The sequence below is a fragment of the Vipera ursinii genome (assembly GCF_947247035.1).
Source record: "Vipera ursinii genome assembly, chromosome: 3".
NCBI lineage: Eukaryota > Metazoa > Chordata > Lepidosauria > Squamata > Viperidae > Vipera > Vipera ursinii.
Window position 1 is genome coordinate 106938162 of NC_139516.1, and position 19489 is coordinate 106957650.

Genomic DNA, 19489 nt, shown 5'->3' on the forward strand with positions numbered 1-19489 from the left:
AGAGTTCAGGAGCACTATAATGATGGACACTTGCATGAGTAGATGTCAGATGTCAGGTTATTTACTTTCAGAATCTTTTAATTAAAAATTCAATTAAATCCAATATACCCAGAGGATGCCAGGTTGGAAGAGTTCACAGAATTAAGTTCGTTAGGATTAGCAGAGTGAAGCACCAATGTAATCACAAAACAGTGATCTAACAATGGGTGCTGAGTTACCAATGCTGACTGTCCATGCAATTCACTGGCTAAGGACAAATCAGTAACCAGGTTCATGTATCATACTCAGCATAGTATAGCTTTATTTTTAGCTCAGCGTATTCCACCAAACTGTGATTTAAACAACCACAATTTGTTAAACATTCTGGTAGACAGAAGTTCCATGGGGATGGGCTCCAGCATGAGTCCAAAAGCTCAGAAGACTAAACCTTTTGTCTAGGTGACTGACCCAGATTGGAACCCACAAACCATAGTTTAGCTAAACTGTGAACCAAGCCTCTGTCTAAGCCCATTTTTTGCAGGTTATAGGGATATGGTAGGAAAGTTCGCATTCATGCATTTGACCATGAATTTAGTGGAGGAAGAGTGGGACATCAATATGAATAACAGGGAAGCATCATGGTATGCCCAATGTGACACTGAGGCTCATTTTCAATAGTTTAAAGCAAACTTTCTCAACCTGGTATCCCCCATACTTCTGGATCTCAACTAGTTTTTCCTAGCTAGGGTAATGCACTGGAATGCACAAGGCTGGAGAAGACTTAGATGAACAAACAGCAAGATATGGAAATTATACTCTTAAATTTAAAGTAAAAAATCCTCATCTTCACGCATTTAAAAAAACACATACAAATGGCTTTTGATAAGTAACTATTATTGTGGTACTCCTGCAAATTATATAATTGCACCCATTCTGAAAGGGATCCAGAACTTGTGCTTTTCCACAGGCTCCCTCTGCTACTGCCCAAGGCATGGAAATCTAGCAACTTAAATGTACATTAATTATAAACTATATAATTAGTATGTAAACTACAGTCACTGACTTATACCTGGTAGTTTTCCAGATCTGGCAGTGAACACAATGGCTATTTACACTACTAATTGCCCCCACTGGACAAAACAAGTGAAAGTATATGCCTCTCTTCATGTTGGGTGTGGCTGCTATTTCAATGCATTTGGATTTCTCTAATTTGTAAAATGAAGTTTCTTTGTCTCCTACACACCTGTTTTAGTAAGCAGCAACCAAAGCCAATAACGCAGTTTCCTTCCATCACCCTTTTTTTTTGGGGGGGGGGGAATCCATTAAGAAATCAAGATGCTGTGCAGACACCCAGTCAACTTTAATAGACACAATTTGAAAAGTATTGCAAACAATTTCTACACACAATGCACCCAGAGCCCTTATTGTGTGTGGAAAATCATTTTTACAACTGTATTGGGAAAACTGTGTGTATGGGTGGGGGCGGACTAAGATATTTTGGCAGACTACTGAAAAGAAATAATGTACATGGTTAGAAGAAACTGCCAATTGTGCTATTTGATTCTCTTTCCCACATTACTCTGGGCAAGGTGCAGTACAGAGATCCTGCATTTATTCATTGTCTTTTTCCCCCATTCCATGCTTAACATCCCATCACTTGGAACACAACTTCCTGGTGCTCAGATATCAAGAAGCAGCAGAAGCAGCTCTCCCAACTCACCCCAAGTTACAAATGGGACCTAACTGTACACCAGTTAAGAGAGTGGGAGCATAAAGTTATTTCATTTCCTGTTCCACTGAAAAAGAAATCAACCACATCGACGATCAAAGAGGAAACTACCTTCCAACATCTGCTTACTAGAATCCTTAATAAAAATTTCAACGGCATCCCCAGAGTTTCACAGCGGACGATCGCTGTTCAGAGGCCTAGCTCTTCGCAAGCTCCTGCCCCGGAGATGCTACACAACCCAAGCGTCGGCAGTGAACGAAGACATGAAAGAAAGAAAAAAGCACATCGATGCCTTGCCAAACTTGGTAGCCGCGATGCAGCAGCGACACTGACCCAAAGGCCCCATGGGTCAGGAGAGGGTCCCTCTTGAGGGCTCCTCCGAGACCCCCTAGTCCACCCCGGCCCCGCCCGGCTGGTGCCACTCACCGAGATGGAGGGTCAGATTAATGGTGTTGGGGTACTGGACGCCGGCCAGCATGGTCTGGCTCTGCCACCAGGTGGTGTCGGCCTGGTTGTTGTAGTCGGTGAGGAAGGCAGCGCCGTGCTGCAGGTGAGGCTGGGACGCGTCGCACAGGTGGCAGGACTTGGTGACCCCGGTGACGCCGGTCTGCACGCAGTATTCCTCGGCCGGTCTGCCGCACGTGTTAGTGGCCACCACGGTGGCATTGAAAGCCGCGTTGACGAACTCGGGCATGCAGCGCTGGGGCCGCCCGCTCTGCTCATCCGCGCACTCGTCCATGGCGCCGCCGCACGGCCCGATCAGCAGCAGCCAGAGCAGCCCAAGCTTCAAGCGGACGTCCATCCTGCGGCTTTTCCTTCCCTCTCTCAAGCCCAGAGCGAGCGCCCACCTTCAAGGGTGACTCCCCGCAAAAGCAACTCGCCTGCTCGCTCGCCCGCCCGCCCTTTGCTCCCGCTGTCTCTCCCAAGGAAAAGAGGGCCCGGCTCGCTGCAGCAGCGCTCACGTCCACCAACTAGGCATGTAAGTTGTAGAACACACATACACACGCACGCAACCTCCGCTCCGCTCTCTTTGCTAAAGGGTGGGGGCACCGCGTTGCACGCTGGGATACGCAGCCCTCCAGCAGAGGCGGGGGAGGGGGGAGAGGGAGAGAGGGCTTGACCAGGGTCGTTGTAGGCGCGGGCTTTCCCCCCACCCCTTTGGAATGCCCTGAATGGGGGAAGGATTCCCGCGTGGGAACTTTCTGCCAAAAAGAAAAAAAAACTCGCAGGCGAAGAAAGGAACAGATAGCAAGCAAATCCCCAACTTCCTACCAAGCCGCCAGGCCAAGCCAGGTTATTTATTTATTTATGTATTTATTTATTTGGAATAAATCAAAGTTGTCGGAAGCGCTGCAAAGAGCAGCGGAGGCGATGACTTTAGTCCCGGCCCCTTGGCTGCAAGGAATGGTAGCTTCTTGCCTAGTTGCGCATTTTTTACGCGGAAGGAAGTCCTGCAGAATCCCGGGGAACTTATTTCCAAGTAAGGAAAGCACAGCAGTTTTGAAGTTGTGGTCTAACTTGGAAATATTGTACAGTACGATTCCGTTCTCCGCTCCGTTTGCAAACTCGCCAGCTCTGATTTCTCAACTGTACGGTTGGTTTTATAAACAGCTTTACTAAAAATAAATAAACGCTTGGATCTCTCAGCGTGCGAATAAAAAAGATACGTTTACACTACCGCTCTATGGGAAGATGTAACCCCGAATTTTGTTCCATTTAAAACATACCCGAATTTAAGACTTTGTGGAAGTTAAAAGCGGGAAGCCCTTTTGATTAAGTTTTACTCTCCGCACATAATAGTCACAACAAGATTTTCAGTGTTTATTCGAATATGAGTCAATTTGATTTCAATCCCATGTCCTTCAAATCTATCTATATTTAGTCTGTCTGTTAGATAGGAACAGTCTCTGATAACCCAGTACAAATGAATAAAGCATCCTAGTCACCAATCTTTTCACACATGCATTCAGATTTGAAGGTGAAACAGCCAATAGTTGAATTACACTCTTAAGTATCTTGACTAAGTATAGTAATCTAATCATGCTTTCTTAAATGTTAAAGTCATCCTATAGGGAAAAAATCTTATTGAGATAAATCAGTAGTATTCTAAAAATGTTTTAAATCATTCATAATTCAATCATTTAGAAAAATACCCAAAAGTTCCCATGAAGTGATCAGATAGTACATCTTTTAAAATGCATGTCCTTACATTTCAATTTTGAGATGCATACTCTCTAGCTATTTTACATACATATTATACACTTTTTATTTATTAGATTTTTTATCTTGCCTTTATTACTTTATAAGTAACTCAAATTAGTGAAGATATCTAATAGTTCTCCTATTTTCCCCACAACAACCACCTTGTGAGGTGGGTTGGGATGAGAGAGAATGACTGGGCCCAAAGTCACCCAGCCCACTTCCATGCCTAAAGCGGGATTAGAATTCTCTGTCTCCCGGTTTCTAGTCTGATGTGTTCACCACCAAAGCAAACAGGCTCTGATTTAGTATAAATTTTCAAGAGATTTGAAGGTTCTGGATCACAGTTAATTACCATAATACTAAAGTAATTATAGCAAATAATATAATATACACATAGGTTTTTGGTGTAGGTGATTGAAGCCCCCTTCTGGATAATATGGTTATGCGTTTATTGCTGTCAAGTTTGTGTCATTTTTGTCATTGTTTGTCCTTTTTTATCCTTGTATTTCTTTAATTGTTCTATGTGTTTTTAACTCTGAATCTTCAACTCATTGGGAGTCAGGCAGCATAAGCTGCCTGAATAAATAAGGCATATGGGCAGATTCATTATTGACACTATACATTTTGGATACCACTTATACACCACTATTCCAACATTTAAAGAAGAATGTGAAGATCCTGTCCCAAGTAGCCAACTATTTCTATTTTAACAGAGAAGAAAGGGAACAAAAAAGAAAAACAATAGTCTTGCTAGTCGGGTTAACGTGAACCCATGTAATTATTTATTTAGGAAAAATCTTAAATTCAGTCTCACACTTCATTTACAACAAATCAAACTGTAAGTCAACTTTGACTTTCACCCTCCTTTAAAACTAAAAGGACGCCTATCAATTGTTTAAATGAAGCAAAGTGATCATGGAACTGTAGTCCCTTCTGATTCTGTAGTATGTATGATTTGATGATATGTATCCTTCCAAACATTCACCAGTCACATAAGCACTTCATTTGTTTAAATGAATATTAGGTGGGGAACATTACATATACGATTTAACCCAAAGCCATTTAAAAATGATATCAAATTATTTAAGAAAGAATTATACAAACATTTGACAATATAACTTCAGTAGGTAAAATGAGGACCCAGATAATTGGGGGCAATATGCTGACTCTGTATAGGTAGTCCTCAACTTACAACAGTTTTTTACACTTATGACCATTGCAGCATCCCCAGGGTCACACGATCAAAATTCAGATGCTTGGCAACTGACTCATATTTATGACTGGTCGCAGTGTCCCAGGGGTCCTCATTTTACCTCATCACATTTTGCGATCCTCTGACAAGCAAAGTCAATGGGGAAGCTAGATTCACTTAAAAACCTATACTACCAACTTAATTGCAGTGATTCACTTAACAACTGTGGCAAGAAAGGTCATTAAATGGAGCAAAACTCACTTAACAAATCTTTCACATAGCAACAGAAATGTTGGGCTCAATTGTCTCAAGTTGAGGACTACCTATAAAAAGTGTAGAGTGCTGTAAACCACTGTGAAGCAGTATATGATATTAATCAGCATAATATATTTAAAAGTCAGAGATAAATGAAGCCCACTTATATTACAAGCTGAATTCCTAAAGAAAGTATTTGAAAGTCTGCATTCTTGCCTATTTATTGGGGGGGAGGAACCTAATTCAAATGTTCATAAACAATATGTGAAGAATTTATTTTGCAAATCAAGGTGGCTTTAGCCTGATTTGCTAAAGATGCCTGAAAACCACACAGTTCTTAATACAGGAGTGGAAAGATTCCAAATATCCTAGGTCAAAAGAAAATTCACATTTTTGCCCCAAAACTATGGCAATAATAGGGCAAGCCCTAATTATGTACTTCCAGTTCTTAAGTTGCATTTCCAAGTTAAAGAATTAGAGAGTGCCTGGCTTTTGAACAGTCTAGAGGGCATTTTGACAATAAGCAGCAATAAACAGCAGTAATTACGGTAATCCTTTAGCAAACAGAACATTTACAGAGAACTGATAAAGGTAAAATTTAATGACATGATCTCTTTTTGTGATCTAATTTAGATTGTGACTGGGGCTGGTTACTCTAAGCTCAACCAATATCCCTATGAAGAATCTTGTTTTAGATGTAAAAGAATCCATCCAATTCAGCAGTGCTTATTATTTCCCATAAGGTTAACTACCGGTAATAGCTACTGAAATTTGGGGGTTTAAAATATATAGTAAACTTAATAGATGTTCTTGGTATGGAAACTAAAGTTTTGATGATTCCAGGCATTATGAATCAAGGTAATCATAATTTCCTAATTGCATTTCAGATTCTTATTCTCAACCATGATGAAGTGTGACAAGATGTTATCTTATTTTTATGTATTAACTGCATTGTTACACTGCCTCCAGCAGCTTTTCACACAAAAAATTCTTAGTTGTTTTTTTAAAGCAATCAGTAATAGATATTGCTGCTGATATCAATGTATAAACATAAACAGCCAAATGACAGAACATTTCCATTTCTCTTTTTCCTATTTAATTTATCCTTCTAGATGTGATCTGGTCTAAACAATAGCTTCATCATCTCTGCAGTAGATTGTTCCTGTCAGACAGAGCTAAGGACTAGTTCTGATTTATTGCCCCTAAGTCAGAGACAGTTATCACCATGGAATCTCCATAGCTCTTTTAAGATTCAGGAATGCAAACAAAGATTGAGTTAGCTGTTGTGTAAGATCTCTGTTTGCTTTTTAAGGAAGACAGGCTGGGCAGAGAAGGCAAACTGACTTCTGTTTAGAACTCAGGTACAAATTGATGAGGAAAGGAATTAAAGACAGTTTGTGCCTTTTGTTTTTAGTTTTTATTACACAAAGACCATCATACAAGTATTAGTGACATGGCAGATTTATTGGCTGTAATACAGCATAAAAATAAAACATTTTGAAATCTGATGCTTTAATACATATTTTTACAAGTTTACAAATTTTTAGAAATAGAGCCTGAAAACGATTTAGCTAATTGTGACTACAAGGAATTATATTTTTCACAGGACAAATATGATTTTTTTTCTCTGTCGCAAATAGGGAAAGTGGTGTCCCATTGTTGCTGTTGCTTTAATACGCATGAATTATTATTATTATTATTATTAGTAGTAGTAGTAGTAGTAGTAGAAGTAGTAGTATTTTGATCCATAGAGGAAATTGTGGTTCTCTTTATAAATAAGGGATGCAAATCAGACTGCAGAAATTACAGATGTATCTCATTGCTGTCCACTGCATGCAAGATCTTTGCCCACACTCTCCTGAATAGACCTGTCACTGTCTCAGAAAGGAACTTCTCAGAGGCACTGTGGCTTTCAGTCAGAATGGAATATAGCAGACATCATATTTGCCATAAGGCAAGTCCAGGAGAAGTGCATTGAACAGAGCATGACTCTTTACTTTCTCTTCATTGACCTGACAAAGCCATTTGACACTGTAAACAGAGAGGCTCTCTTGATCATCCTGAGACATTATAGATGTTCAAGGAAATTCATGAAGTTGATTTAGCTATTCCACAATGGAATGACAGGACAAGTTCTTTACAATGGCGATATATCAACTGCATTTGCCCTTTCCAGAAATGTAAAAAATGATTTCCTACTCAATCTGTTTTTCACTTGCATGTTGTCACAAGCTGTCCAGTGTCTGAAGGAGGAGTGTATATCAGGCACCAACTGAATAACTTTTTGATGACTCTCTTTTTGATCTTTGCTACTTGAGTACCTGGGTGAAATGCTTTTATACAAGAAGCCTGATGACTGTGCACGCCTGGTGCACAAAGAAAGTGATCTACAATTGATGCTGAACAAATTTGCAGATGCTGCTATGTTCTTCAGCTTGACTATTAGGCTGAACAAGACTAAAGTATTTTACCAGCCTGGGAAGAAAAAAAAAAGTACTTTACCAGCCTGTCATGGTTCCGATAGACGAGACCAGTAAAAACAGAACTGCAAGACAAGAGGTTTCCTTAAAGAACATGTCTATTGGCTACAAAGTATCAGCACAATCAAAAGTGAAACCAAGACTCAAGTTCCCTCCCAAAGGTTACAATGTTACAAAGTTGAAATTCCCACCCCAGTAATATGTCATTAATCACATTCCCCAATAAACTACTTTGGCAGGCTCTCTAACAGAAGCTCCAGCCTGCCAAAACTCAGGCAGCAATGACCTTGGTTCCCACAGGACAATTTATTGTTTTGTCTAATCTTAAAAGTACACATCCCTCCTCCCAATTCTGTGGCAACCGAAAACTAAGCGGAAATGGCTTCAAACAAATTCGTTTGCAGTGTTGACATAGCCTCTTCCAAATATCAACCCCATAGAACCAAAAATCACAGTTGATAACACCCAGCTGACAAATGTAAAAGCTTCAAATACTTGTTAAGCATCTTCTTCTTGAGCAATGTGTTTTTGGACAAAGACATTGACTCCAGGATCAGCAAGGCCAGCTAGACACTAAGACAGCTGCATACTAGAGTGCTCAGTGAACACAACATCCATATCTCCACAAAGCTGAAAGTCTACAGAGCCACGGTTATCCATTCACATTCACTATATGGATGTGAGTCTTGGCCTCTGAACCAAAAGTACATCAAACAACAGAAGAAATTTCACATGCACACTCTCTGCTCCATCCTTAGCCTTTATTGGCAAGACTGTGTCTCCAATCTGGAGGTCTTGGATGGTCTGGAGTCCACCAATCCTTGATGATCAAAGCCCAGCTAACATGGATGGGACCTATAATCAGAATGCACAGAACTGCTGTGTGCCTTGTCACTTGATCTATAGTGCACTGGAGATGACCATGCAAGCACTACAAAGTCTGTGAAAGAAACCCTATGTCACTGTGACATCCAGCCAAGAGAAGTAGAAGCTGCTGCTGACAGAACATGCTGGTGATATGAAGCCTCCAATGACTTTGAAAACAGATAGAAAACATCAGGGGCATCACAGAATAACACCCACAGTTATTACAACAATGGATTTCCAGTGCCCCCATTATGCTAGACTTTGCATTTCGAGACTGGGACTGCAAAGCCAATTCCATGTCCACAAATAAACTGCAGAACATTGTATCTTCTTCAAATAAGAAAAATAATTAATAATTAAATGTCTATGACATCACCTTCTTTTAGTCTCATGGCAGAAGATGTAAGAATTAGAAGACAGGAATTAAAACATTCATGGTACAACATAGTATGACAAATTTATTACTTACAATAATGCGGTGGCTCAGTGGGTTAGGACGCTGAGCTTGTCGATCGGAAGGTCGGCAGTTTGGCGGGTCGAATCCCGAGGGCCGCGTAACAGAGTGAGCGCCTGTTACTCGTCCCAGCTTCTGCCAACCTAGCAGTTCGAAAGCACGTAAAAATGCAAGTAGAAAAATAGGGACCACTACGGTGGGAAGGTAACAGCATTCCGTGCGCCTTTGGCGTCTAGTCATGCCGGCCACATGACCACGGAGACGTCCTCGGACAAGCGCTGGCTCTTTGGCTTTGAAACGGAGATGAGCACCGCCCCCTAGAGTCGGAAATGACTAGCACGCATGTGCGGGGGAACCTTTACCTTACCTTTTACTTTTTAACTAATAAAATATACGTAGTGTCAGGACCCACTTCAATCCCACATCTTAAGAAAGCAGAACTCTTGGAAACAGTTTCTTCCAAAAGGAACTTTTATTAAGAGTAGTTGATAGCAGGCATAATAGACAGGATCTGAGATTTCCCACACAAAGCGATAGATTAAAGTATCCTCATGCAAGACCCCACCCCATAGTCCGCCCAGCTGGTATGGGACAGCCAATCACCAGGTGTTAGGTCCATCGTGACAGTTTAGGTAGATAAAGTTCAGAGAGAACTTTGCAGGAAGCAAACTGTTACATTGTAGCAGATAGAGGACACAGAGGCAATAAACAAAAGCAAAAGGTTACATTGTAGTGGATAGAGGAAGCAGAGGCAATAAACCCATGGGCACATCCCACCTCCCCCTTGGGAGTATGGCAGAGCAGAGGGAAAGGTGATGTTTGGTTTTGGGTCAGAGGGGATAGATAGAAATGAAATGAAATAGGAATGGGTTCTGACACACAGTAAGAATAAAACAATAAAACAGCCATGATGAACCATAAACACTAAAATGTCCATGGGAAACAGAATAACAAAGCCAATAACATTCAAATAGTAGATTACATTAAGAATCATTTCATGATAATTATACAACACTGTTTATTTCATAATTCATCATAACAATCATTAACAACATTGTATAATAATTATACTACAATGGTCTTCATTTCATAATTCTCAGTAAAAGAAGATGATATAATTTCAGAAGAGTTCAATCTTCAGTGCTTTCTAGAAGGCCAGTATAGTGGAGTCTAAGATATTGCACATAATACCTTATTATGATATTGTTCAGTATTGGCTGAGAGCACAGTATGAACCAAGATTTTACCATATGTGTAAAATAAGTTTGTTCAAAATATGTTAAACCAGGATTAGTGACATGTGAACCCAGCCACTATCTATGAATAGCAATAACTGTAATTATCCAGCATGCTAAGCCATTACATGGTTTCTTTGTTTTGGCTTAGTTTGAAATGTGAATCTAGCCAGTTATGGTTTATTCAATAAAGCACAGTTAAGCAAATTATTTTACCTGTGATACATACATACATAATTCATTATTTACATTTTGACCAGCTCAAGAGAGGTAAATGATACTAATATCAGTCACCTGTTCAGCAAGAAAAGAGTGGTACCTTGTAGAAGCCCTGGGTTTTTATGTAGCACAACAGTGCCCCCAAAAGTTTTGATAAATTGATCTTGTGCTGAGAAACCTGCATTGATAGAATTACTAAATTCTGTTTTTTTATTTCTTTATCTAATAATCCTAGAAGAAAAATTTTTGGTTTCCAATGTAAGTCTGTTTTTAAAATCTTCTGAATTACATAGATAGAATTACTGTTTGGTTTACTCACAAATTTCATCTGCAATGCAATCTTTTTCTACAACAGTGAACATAATAAAAACTAATTAATCACAATTCACTATAGGGAACATAGAAAGGTGGGTTTAATCACTAAATGCTATTCTAATTTGCTGTCTAAGCCAATGACATCAGAGATGACAATACATAGTTGGATTGGGCAAAGCAACAGTTAGGCTTCCTGGAGTGTCTAACTTTCATTTATCCTGTACATTCTATAAAGCTGAGGACAGTCCTAAAAAAAAAAGCAAGGAGAGCCTACCTGACAACACCCAATAAATAGGTTTAACAGGTGATTTGCATCTAGTTGTCCTTTTGGCAATAATCCTGAATGTATACTGGAACTCCAGATCTTATTTAAGGATAAAAGGTAAAGGTAAAGGTTCCCCCGCACATGCGTGCTAGTCGTTTCTGACTCTAGGGGCCAGTGCTCATCTCCGTTTCAAAGCCGAAGAGCCAGCGCTTGTCCGAGGACGTCTCCGTGGTCATGTGGCCAGCATGACTAGATGCCAAAGGATATATTTAGATATATTTAAGGGTAGAGTGTACTTATTTCAGCTAGTCTGAGTTCATCCTCAGCTTCCCCGGCCAATTATGGCACAAACAGGTGCAGGTAATCATTTTTATATAAGAGGCACAGAAGAAGGAAATGGGAGGAGAAAAGAGTGATGTGGGAAGGAGGTTCTCCAAAGTTCCTTATATGTTTTTCCTCCATTTCTGTGTCTTGTCATTTGGGGTGATTTGGAACATGGATCTTGTGTTTTGAAGATTAGGCATAGGAAGAAGCAGGAGGGGAATCTTGCAGTGATTTTTCCTTTCAGAAGAACAGCCATGTACAGAAATTAGCTCAACTCATTCAGATGTAGATGCGTAACTTGTCAGAAAATTAAATTCATACCAGTTTTCTGATTTGAAGTACATGTAAGCCAAGCAACTGGATCACTGCAAGAAACCTAATGCATGTTTATATCTTCATCTGTAACCATAAAAAACTGGAAATGATAATTTGAAGTGATGATCCAAATTTTACCACATGCTTGTATCCATCAGGGGAAGCCAAACAGTGGCAATATTCTGTATTTATCTTTAGCAATGCTACTTTTAAGATGAATCATTGAGCAAATTATGTGATAAATTATGCTCCACAGCCAGGAAACTGAAAACTAAAATCAATATCTTGGTAAACATATTCCAGATATGATCAGTAACAATGTTCCAGTGTTCTCCCATATCATCCAAAATGTTGTTCCACAAGGCAACACAGGACCAGAATAATGCTAAACCTCTTATTAGACTTGGGCTTTCCATCCTTCATCTGGAACTGAGCCCACGTGACAAAAGAAGGGTGTAAGTGCTTGGATAATAAACGCATGTAAGCAAGCAGAACTTATAATATTGGACATTCCCAAGGCCTCAGGCTACAGATGATGTTCAATACATTTTGGGCCATTAATGTTGAGAATCTGTGCTTAATAATGGATCTTCTTAATAAAAAGAGCCATTCTTAATTTTAGCTTTCAAAAGAATCCTAGAGCGCAGGTGCACATTTCTGGATAGCTTTTCTGTTTGTAATACAGCAATCTACAATATAAAATCTAAAACAAGCAGAAGAGAAGATGTGCTATAGCCAAAAAATTACTGTTGTTAAAATGTTCTATTAACATAAAAATGTGCTTCATTTTGGCTGTCTTACACTTTATAAAAGAGCATTCATTTATCTAGGGGATTTGGATTTTTGTGATTTATCCTGTACTGTATCCCAGAATTTTAGAAAATGCCATTGTATATTGATTACTATTCAGGGCCACCATTGTAAGGGACTATTAAATGGCCTATGATTCTGATGCATTTTCAAAATACCAGTGAAAGGGGGAAATAGGTCACTATGTTAGCTGCAATTATAACATACATACTCAGTAAACCAACTGTGTATTTTTCTCCCCAGATGAGCTGCCACTAATGTCTCAGGGTTGAGATCCCTCTTAACTGTCTCCCACTGCAAATAGGTGTTCTCACTTCCGCCATCTCATCTATGAGGTAAGTCTCATCAAGTTAATGTCACAAATGGACCTTGTGCAATCACAACCTTTTTACTTCTGATAAAATCTGCAAAGGATTCTGTTGTTACTCAACAACCAGGGCTGTAGTATGGCTCAGAAGTGTAGTATGGAAGCAAAACTGCTCCCAATCCAAACGAAGTCATGATTCCCACCTACCTGCACTGCTAAGTCTTATAAAATGAACAAAGAGCCTTGGTGGAACAGTGGGCTAATGCCTCCTTAAGTAACACCAGCTGCCTGCAATTAGTGCAGGTTCGCATCCCACCAGGCTCAAGGTTGACTCAGCCTTCCATCCTTCCGAGGTAGGTAAATGAGGACCCAGATTGTTGGGGGCAATAAGCTGACTTTGTAATAATGCCGCTGGGGTGTGTGTGAAAGCCCTAATAAGCAGGCATATACATAGAATGAAGGCTACTGCTAAGCTTGTAAGCCGCCCTGAGTCTTCGGAGAAGGGCGAGATATAAATGGAATTTAAAATAATAATAATAAAGAGTCTCATTATTAGACTTTGGCTAATTAAAATATAGCTGTAAAAGAATATGGACTGATGCAGTCTACAAAGAGAAGCGACATAGGAATGATTGGTATCAAGAGAAACACATTATCTCTGCTAAATTGAAAACAAGACCTATTACTGTGAAGATAGTACTACTTGATAGCTAGGAATAGGGCTGTTATGGGATGGCAGATAAACACTGCCAAAAAATGATGCAAGAAGTCTGAGCTGCTACTTCCTTCCATAACTTTCTGGATAGTCTGGGAGCAGTAGATCCAAGTCACCACCTGCAGTGATAGCCTGTTAGAGCATGCTACAATTTTGAAAGCATTTGCCATGACTATTCCCATATGATGATATGGCTTGGAGCCCTGGATAGAGTTATGGAAGAAGAGGAGCCATGTTTTTGTTCTTCTTCAATGAATGGCAATCATGAGGAGGAACTCAAAAGTCCAGCAGTGCCATTCAAACTACGGTACTTTCCATCTTCTTATGCACCCTGTGGGGCCACCTTAAAATTGAAAATTGCTTCCACCTGGCCAGAGTGTCTAAATGCCATCTCCCCCTCTACAGACCTGAATTTATGCCCCTATATTGCAAAAAGGAAAGCCATTTGCAAATACAACTTCAGTTCCCTGAAGATTTATCACTTGGAAAACTCCTTGTAAGTAATCCTTGGGGAAAGCCACAAAGCGCATGGGGAAGTACATCATTCCCCTATCTTCTAAGAAAAACTGCTGGGACCAGAAGGAACAGGTTTACTCTAGAAAAATAGATTCCCTCAGAAGTATCCAGAAACTTTTTTTTCTCTTTCTCTCTGTAACCTTCTGAAAATCCTCTCATTTGGGAATGGAATTGATATTGATTGATTGAAAAGGTTTTCAAATAGAATCCTAAGACTAATTAGATTTCAAATCAAACATAGCAGCCAGACTTGAAATTGCACTTTTCCACCTGAAGAGCCAAGGCAGAGAAAAATTAGAATAAATCATGATTTTTTTCTCTTTTCCAGTTGCATGCAGATGATTTAATCTTGGAAGACTTACAGTGAGAGGAGGAAAAGGAAAAGTGCAACCCTGTGCTTCTTACCCCCAGGGTTCTGTTGTTCCAGAGGATTCCCACTCATAGAATAACCTGAAGCTTTGTAGGACAATAGATGAATTTGCCAGGAATCCATTACTGTTTGATGAATGAAGAACTGGAGGCTCTTAGGCAACTTTGCAAAAAAGTATAACCAAATAGAGGCAGCTTCTTTTTCTGACCAAGGTATAATAGGAGGTTCCATAACTTATCCAAACACAACTGACTTTGACACAGAAGACATGGCTTCCCACTGGATCCTCAAAGGGAAGTTTAGAGAAAAGAGAACAACAGGTAAAGACCAATGTTTTTGAGCAAGAAAGATTGTACTGATTGGGAACTTATGGAGAAACTGAGATTTGTCATGAGAAGAGTATCTCCCTGAGCCCTGGATGGGTTACTTGGAATTCCAACTTTAAACTAAAAGTTCAATTGATGTTGGCTTTGGCTCACTTTGTCATGATCACAATACTTGACTTTTGTCTCCATTTGGACTCTGTTTCTATTGCCTGTGGATTAATCAACATCTTGGATTTACATTGGACTTTGTGTCTCCCAGGGCAATGCCTGTCTGTGAAACAGAAAGCTTAGAATTAGTGGCCTACTACTAAATAGGGTTTTCTTGCAGAACCTTTCTGTGCCAAATGACTGAATAATTGCTACTGTATTCACTGTCATTTCACCTTACCTTTCCAGCTACTAGTCATTCAGTCAGATTTACTGAGCTTGCCAATTGATTCCCCACAGACTTAGTTTCTATGCTGTGCTGTTTTTCTGGAGGCTCCATGCTTGAATGTGAAGTGTGTTTCTGATGATTCTTTGCCTTTCTGAGAAAGAACATTCTCCAAAAGAATCTTCTCGTGAGTAAATAAGACCCTAGTGACATTCCAGGACTCTGTCAACTCCAGTTTCAACATGTTTGATATCAAACTGTTGTTTACTCACTGTTAGTCTTTGTCCTTACCTTTCTTGTTGCTGGTTCTTTTCCTAGATTTGGGGAGGTGTGTGTGAATGTGAACTCCACTGTGTTCATGTGAATCTATCTGAGAACAAAGATCCCTCTGGAGCAATGATTAATGAAGCAGGCTTTAAACTATAACAGAAAAAACTTTTAAGAAAATACGTTGTAGAGAAAGGGAAAACCTAAACCTACCGATAATTAACAACATCCTACCAAGAGGAAAAACAGCATGTGTTCCAGGCATATGTACCTGGGGGGAAAAGGAAGAAATGATTGGTGATATTATTGGTGATATTATAGACAAAGAGTAGGTAGACTAACAGGTAAATGAGACACAAAATAAATCCCTAGTTCTTACCAACACTCCACTGACTTTTATGAACAACACATCATGAACTACTGAAGAAACCACACTTATAATGAGGGGCGGCCAAAGGCAGACCTGAATCTACCCTGAAGAAGACTCTAATCAATGTTTGAGCTGCTCTGATTTAATGTGAATCCCTCACAGTTGCAGATGAATCCATACTATAAGTCAGATTTGAGAGAGAGAAATTATGATCATTGAAGTAAAATACTGGGTCTAAATAAAGTAGAGGTTGGATAGAATGCAAACCAGCATACAGAAACAAGATAAAAAAACATTTCCTCTTAAATAAACAGTAAAACCTTTTCTCATACTGATCCTTATCTAATAGGCAGGGGATTTAAATTCTGAGCCTAGTGATAAGCCCCAAACATGCCATTGTGTCTTTGAGTGTGAGATCCTGGCCACTGTAATTTATAACGGATGGGTGGCCTTCATTGGCTGGGAATCTAGATCTTACCCAGAATTAGAAGGGTTTAAGGGTGAACTGGGAGCATTTTACCTTCTAGGAGGCTCATCCACCTTTATTTTGCCAGTTTCAACTTGCAAACACTGCTGTTGGAATACTGGAAGAGCTATAAACAGGGATGCTGGGCATCCCGTTTAGCCTGTGGTTTATGGTGTGACATAATACCCAATCTGAGCCATGTTGACAGGAAAAGGCATGGATTGTGATATGTTAGAATTGAAAGTCATGAGATTATAATACATACACAAAATCCCAGAATGATAGAAAATACTGTTGTCGCATAGTTATTACTATTCAGAGCCACACTAAGGTATGTGATTATGATGTATTTTCAAAAATAGTGATGAAATGGGAAATGAATCTCTATTTAGAGAATTCAAGTCCTACATGGTAGATAAAGATAATGAATATCTCGAGGCAAAATTGACTAGAATGGAAATACCAATGGTGTGATTCAAGCATCATAAAAGTGTGGAAACACTTTACCTTTCCCTTCATCCTTTTGTGACTGGATCCATTTAGTTTTTCTTGGAAATGCTGTAGAAGTAGTTTGCTATTACTTCCTTTAGGATTTTTGATAAGACAGCACGCACCCCCCAAAGGTTTAGAACGTTTAGAATAGTTCAGGGATACATCCTTTGAATATTTCAAACCTAGAGGATTTTCACTGCTGTATCTGCTTTTTTCTGAGACAGCATGAACTGGTGGTCCTGTTCCAGGAGATTTCCATGTAATACTGATGCATAACAGTTTAATCCTCCCAGAAGAGCATTAATAGCAGCCCTACCACAGAGGCATTCCTCTCATTCTTCTGTAAATATCAGCATATGCCAAACAACACCATTTGCCCATTTTGAATTGAAAGATGATTGGCTCTGTTTGATAATCACACACATGGTGATTCTGCATATTCTTGACAGTTGACAAGAATAACGCATATGCTAAGTTAGACAGTTGTTAACAATTAGATTAGAATCCCGCTTTTATAAAAAAAAAGTTGTAGCACCAAATTTATTCTGCAAATAGGTTTTATGCTTTTTGGTTAGCTAGATAGATTTTACTGACTGGTGTGTAATTTTCACTTCATGACAAGCCTTCAATTCCTGGCTTAGTTTCAGCTGGTTCAAGCTTGCTCATCAATCATGTTATAGAATATATCTGAAGAACAAACTGAAATAGACTCATGATGAATTTTGACTGACCATGGGAAGAAAACAAAAAAACAACCCCAAAACAGCTTGGTAACAGCAACAGAGAGCTGTATAAAACATAAGATAAAATAGAAATAGACTAAAATAGAAATGCCATAAAATAGAAGGGAAAATAACAATCTAATAACATAACCACTCCAAGATCTGGACATCTTATACCCTCTTGTGGACAAGCTGCAGATAGAAACTTAGCAACTTTATTAGTGATATACTGTAGTAGGATTTCAATCAGTCAATTCTCTTTATTGGGTCATGGAGTCCAACCACATGTTGGTATAGATGACAAGGGCATATACTGTAGCTTAGATCACCCCCACCCAAATTCTTTAACAATCAGTCTTGGCATATTCATATTTCTTTATTACTTCATTTCCTTCCTTGCTTTGTTTGTTTTCTTTTCAGGTCATTGTGTCATGGTTCCGATTAATGAGACAGATCAAAGAACATTCAGGCATTGTTTTTCTAAAAAGTCTATAATAATGAGAACGAAGCATCGGCACTCATGGATGGATGTCAGAATCTGAATTCTCCTCCCCTGAACACATCGTATCATACACAATTCCCTCCCTTAATTACGTGTCATAAATCACATTTTCCAATTAGTTTAACATGCAAAGTTTCACTTCGTTTCTGTAGCGTGCCATTCCTTATCTTATTAAAAACAACCAGATTAGTATTCTCCCCCACCCCAGCTTCATTGATTCAAAGCAAAACAGTTTAAAGGAAAAGGCTGCCTCTTATATTGTCAGAGCAAAAACATCCAATGTTTGCAGCATTGACACATTGCTTATATGCTACTAAATGCATATAGGGTCCATGAATTTCACAATAAAATTTTTAACAGCATACCAGTTCTTCTTACTTAATTTTGCATAAAATGTTGCTTACCCTAAGCGGGTATAGCATGAAGGGTATGTATTGTATGTACATATGCTGCTCTACAGCCATAATTTCTCTTGAGAGCAAACTGACCTCACAAAGATGTTTCGAGTCAACTATATCATTGCCAGTTTAGTTCTGTTATAATGAGAGGTTTCTGTTTTAATAACTATTAAACTATTGAGGGAGGTTTTCTAAACTATCGCCCATAACCACCACCATCACCACCCCTGGTTGTCCCAAATTTTAAAAATAATTTTATCAGTTAATGTGATGTTTGCCCATTTAGCAAGCATTCTACTATTGGAATTTTTTGATAGACAATGGTGAAAGATGGAGAAGGAGGGAGCTCTCTATCCTCCACGGTATTAAAAAATAACTGAAACTAGCTTCCAAAAATATGATCCTCCATTTCCATCTCTCCACTACTAATACTCCAGATTTAATGAGGATATGACTGCTGAGTAAGATCACTATAAGCTTGCGTTTCTGTGATATTGGAAAAATTAGTAGCATAAAGTTTATATAGTCTAGCTTTAAACCTACCTATATGATTGTACTGATATTGGTCATTTGTGTGAATAGTCTAAAAATGCTTCCAGTTTGCGAACATTTCTCTTATATTGAAAAATGCAACCTTGTTAAAGATAAGAGAGGTACTTTATTATTTTTCCATTTGATAACATTACAGAGGAAGTTTATTTTTATTTTAAACTTTGATGAAGGCACTACCCAAAAAATTAAATAACCATACTATTAAAATAGTCAGTTTCCATTTCAGGTATACTGTAAAGATAAACTTGTTTGTTTTTCAAACACTAGCAGTGGTGCTGATATGCAAACTATTAAACATATTGTGCAAGATTGCCCATGATGTGCATTTTCTGGTTCCCTAGAAGAACTGCATGAAGCAATGCCAGAGACAATCATTAGCTGGATAGCTGAATTGGACATCCAGTTAAGAGGTCACTGCTGTACCCCCATAGACGTTTTGTATATAATTATTTGGATTTACTTCTCTGTTTAC

At 39.1% G+C, this 19489-nt stretch overlaps 3 protein-coding genes across 3 annotated transcripts in view; 2 read left to right on the top strand and 1 right to left on the bottom strand.

Moving 5' to 3' along the window:
- Positions 1 to 2605, bottom strand: part of LAMC1 (laminin subunit gamma 1) — a 141686-nt gene extending 139081 nt beyond the window's left edge. Inside the window, exon 1 of the mRNA XM_083359065.1 lies at positions 2135 to 2605. Within this exon, the coding sequence (XP_083215191.1) occupies positions 2135 to 2510 (376 nt within the window). The 5' untranslated portion in view covers positions 2511 to 2605. The remainder of the gene's footprint in view (positions 1 to 2134) is intronic.
- The window catches only part of NCF2 (neutrophil cytosolic factor 2), a 518710-nt gene that overhangs the window by 498009 nt on the left and 1212 nt on the right, over positions 1 to 19489 (top strand). The gene's annotated exons all lie outside the window — the stretch shown is intronic.
- SHCBP1L (SHC binding and spindle associated 1 like) overlaps positions 2518 to 19489 on the top strand; it is a 54200-nt gene continuing 37228 nt past the window's right edge. The window contains exon 1 of the mRNA XM_083359089.1: positions 2518 to 2687. The gene's annotated coding sequence lies outside the window, so the exon portion shown is untranslated. The remainder of the gene's footprint in view (positions 2688 to 19489) is intronic.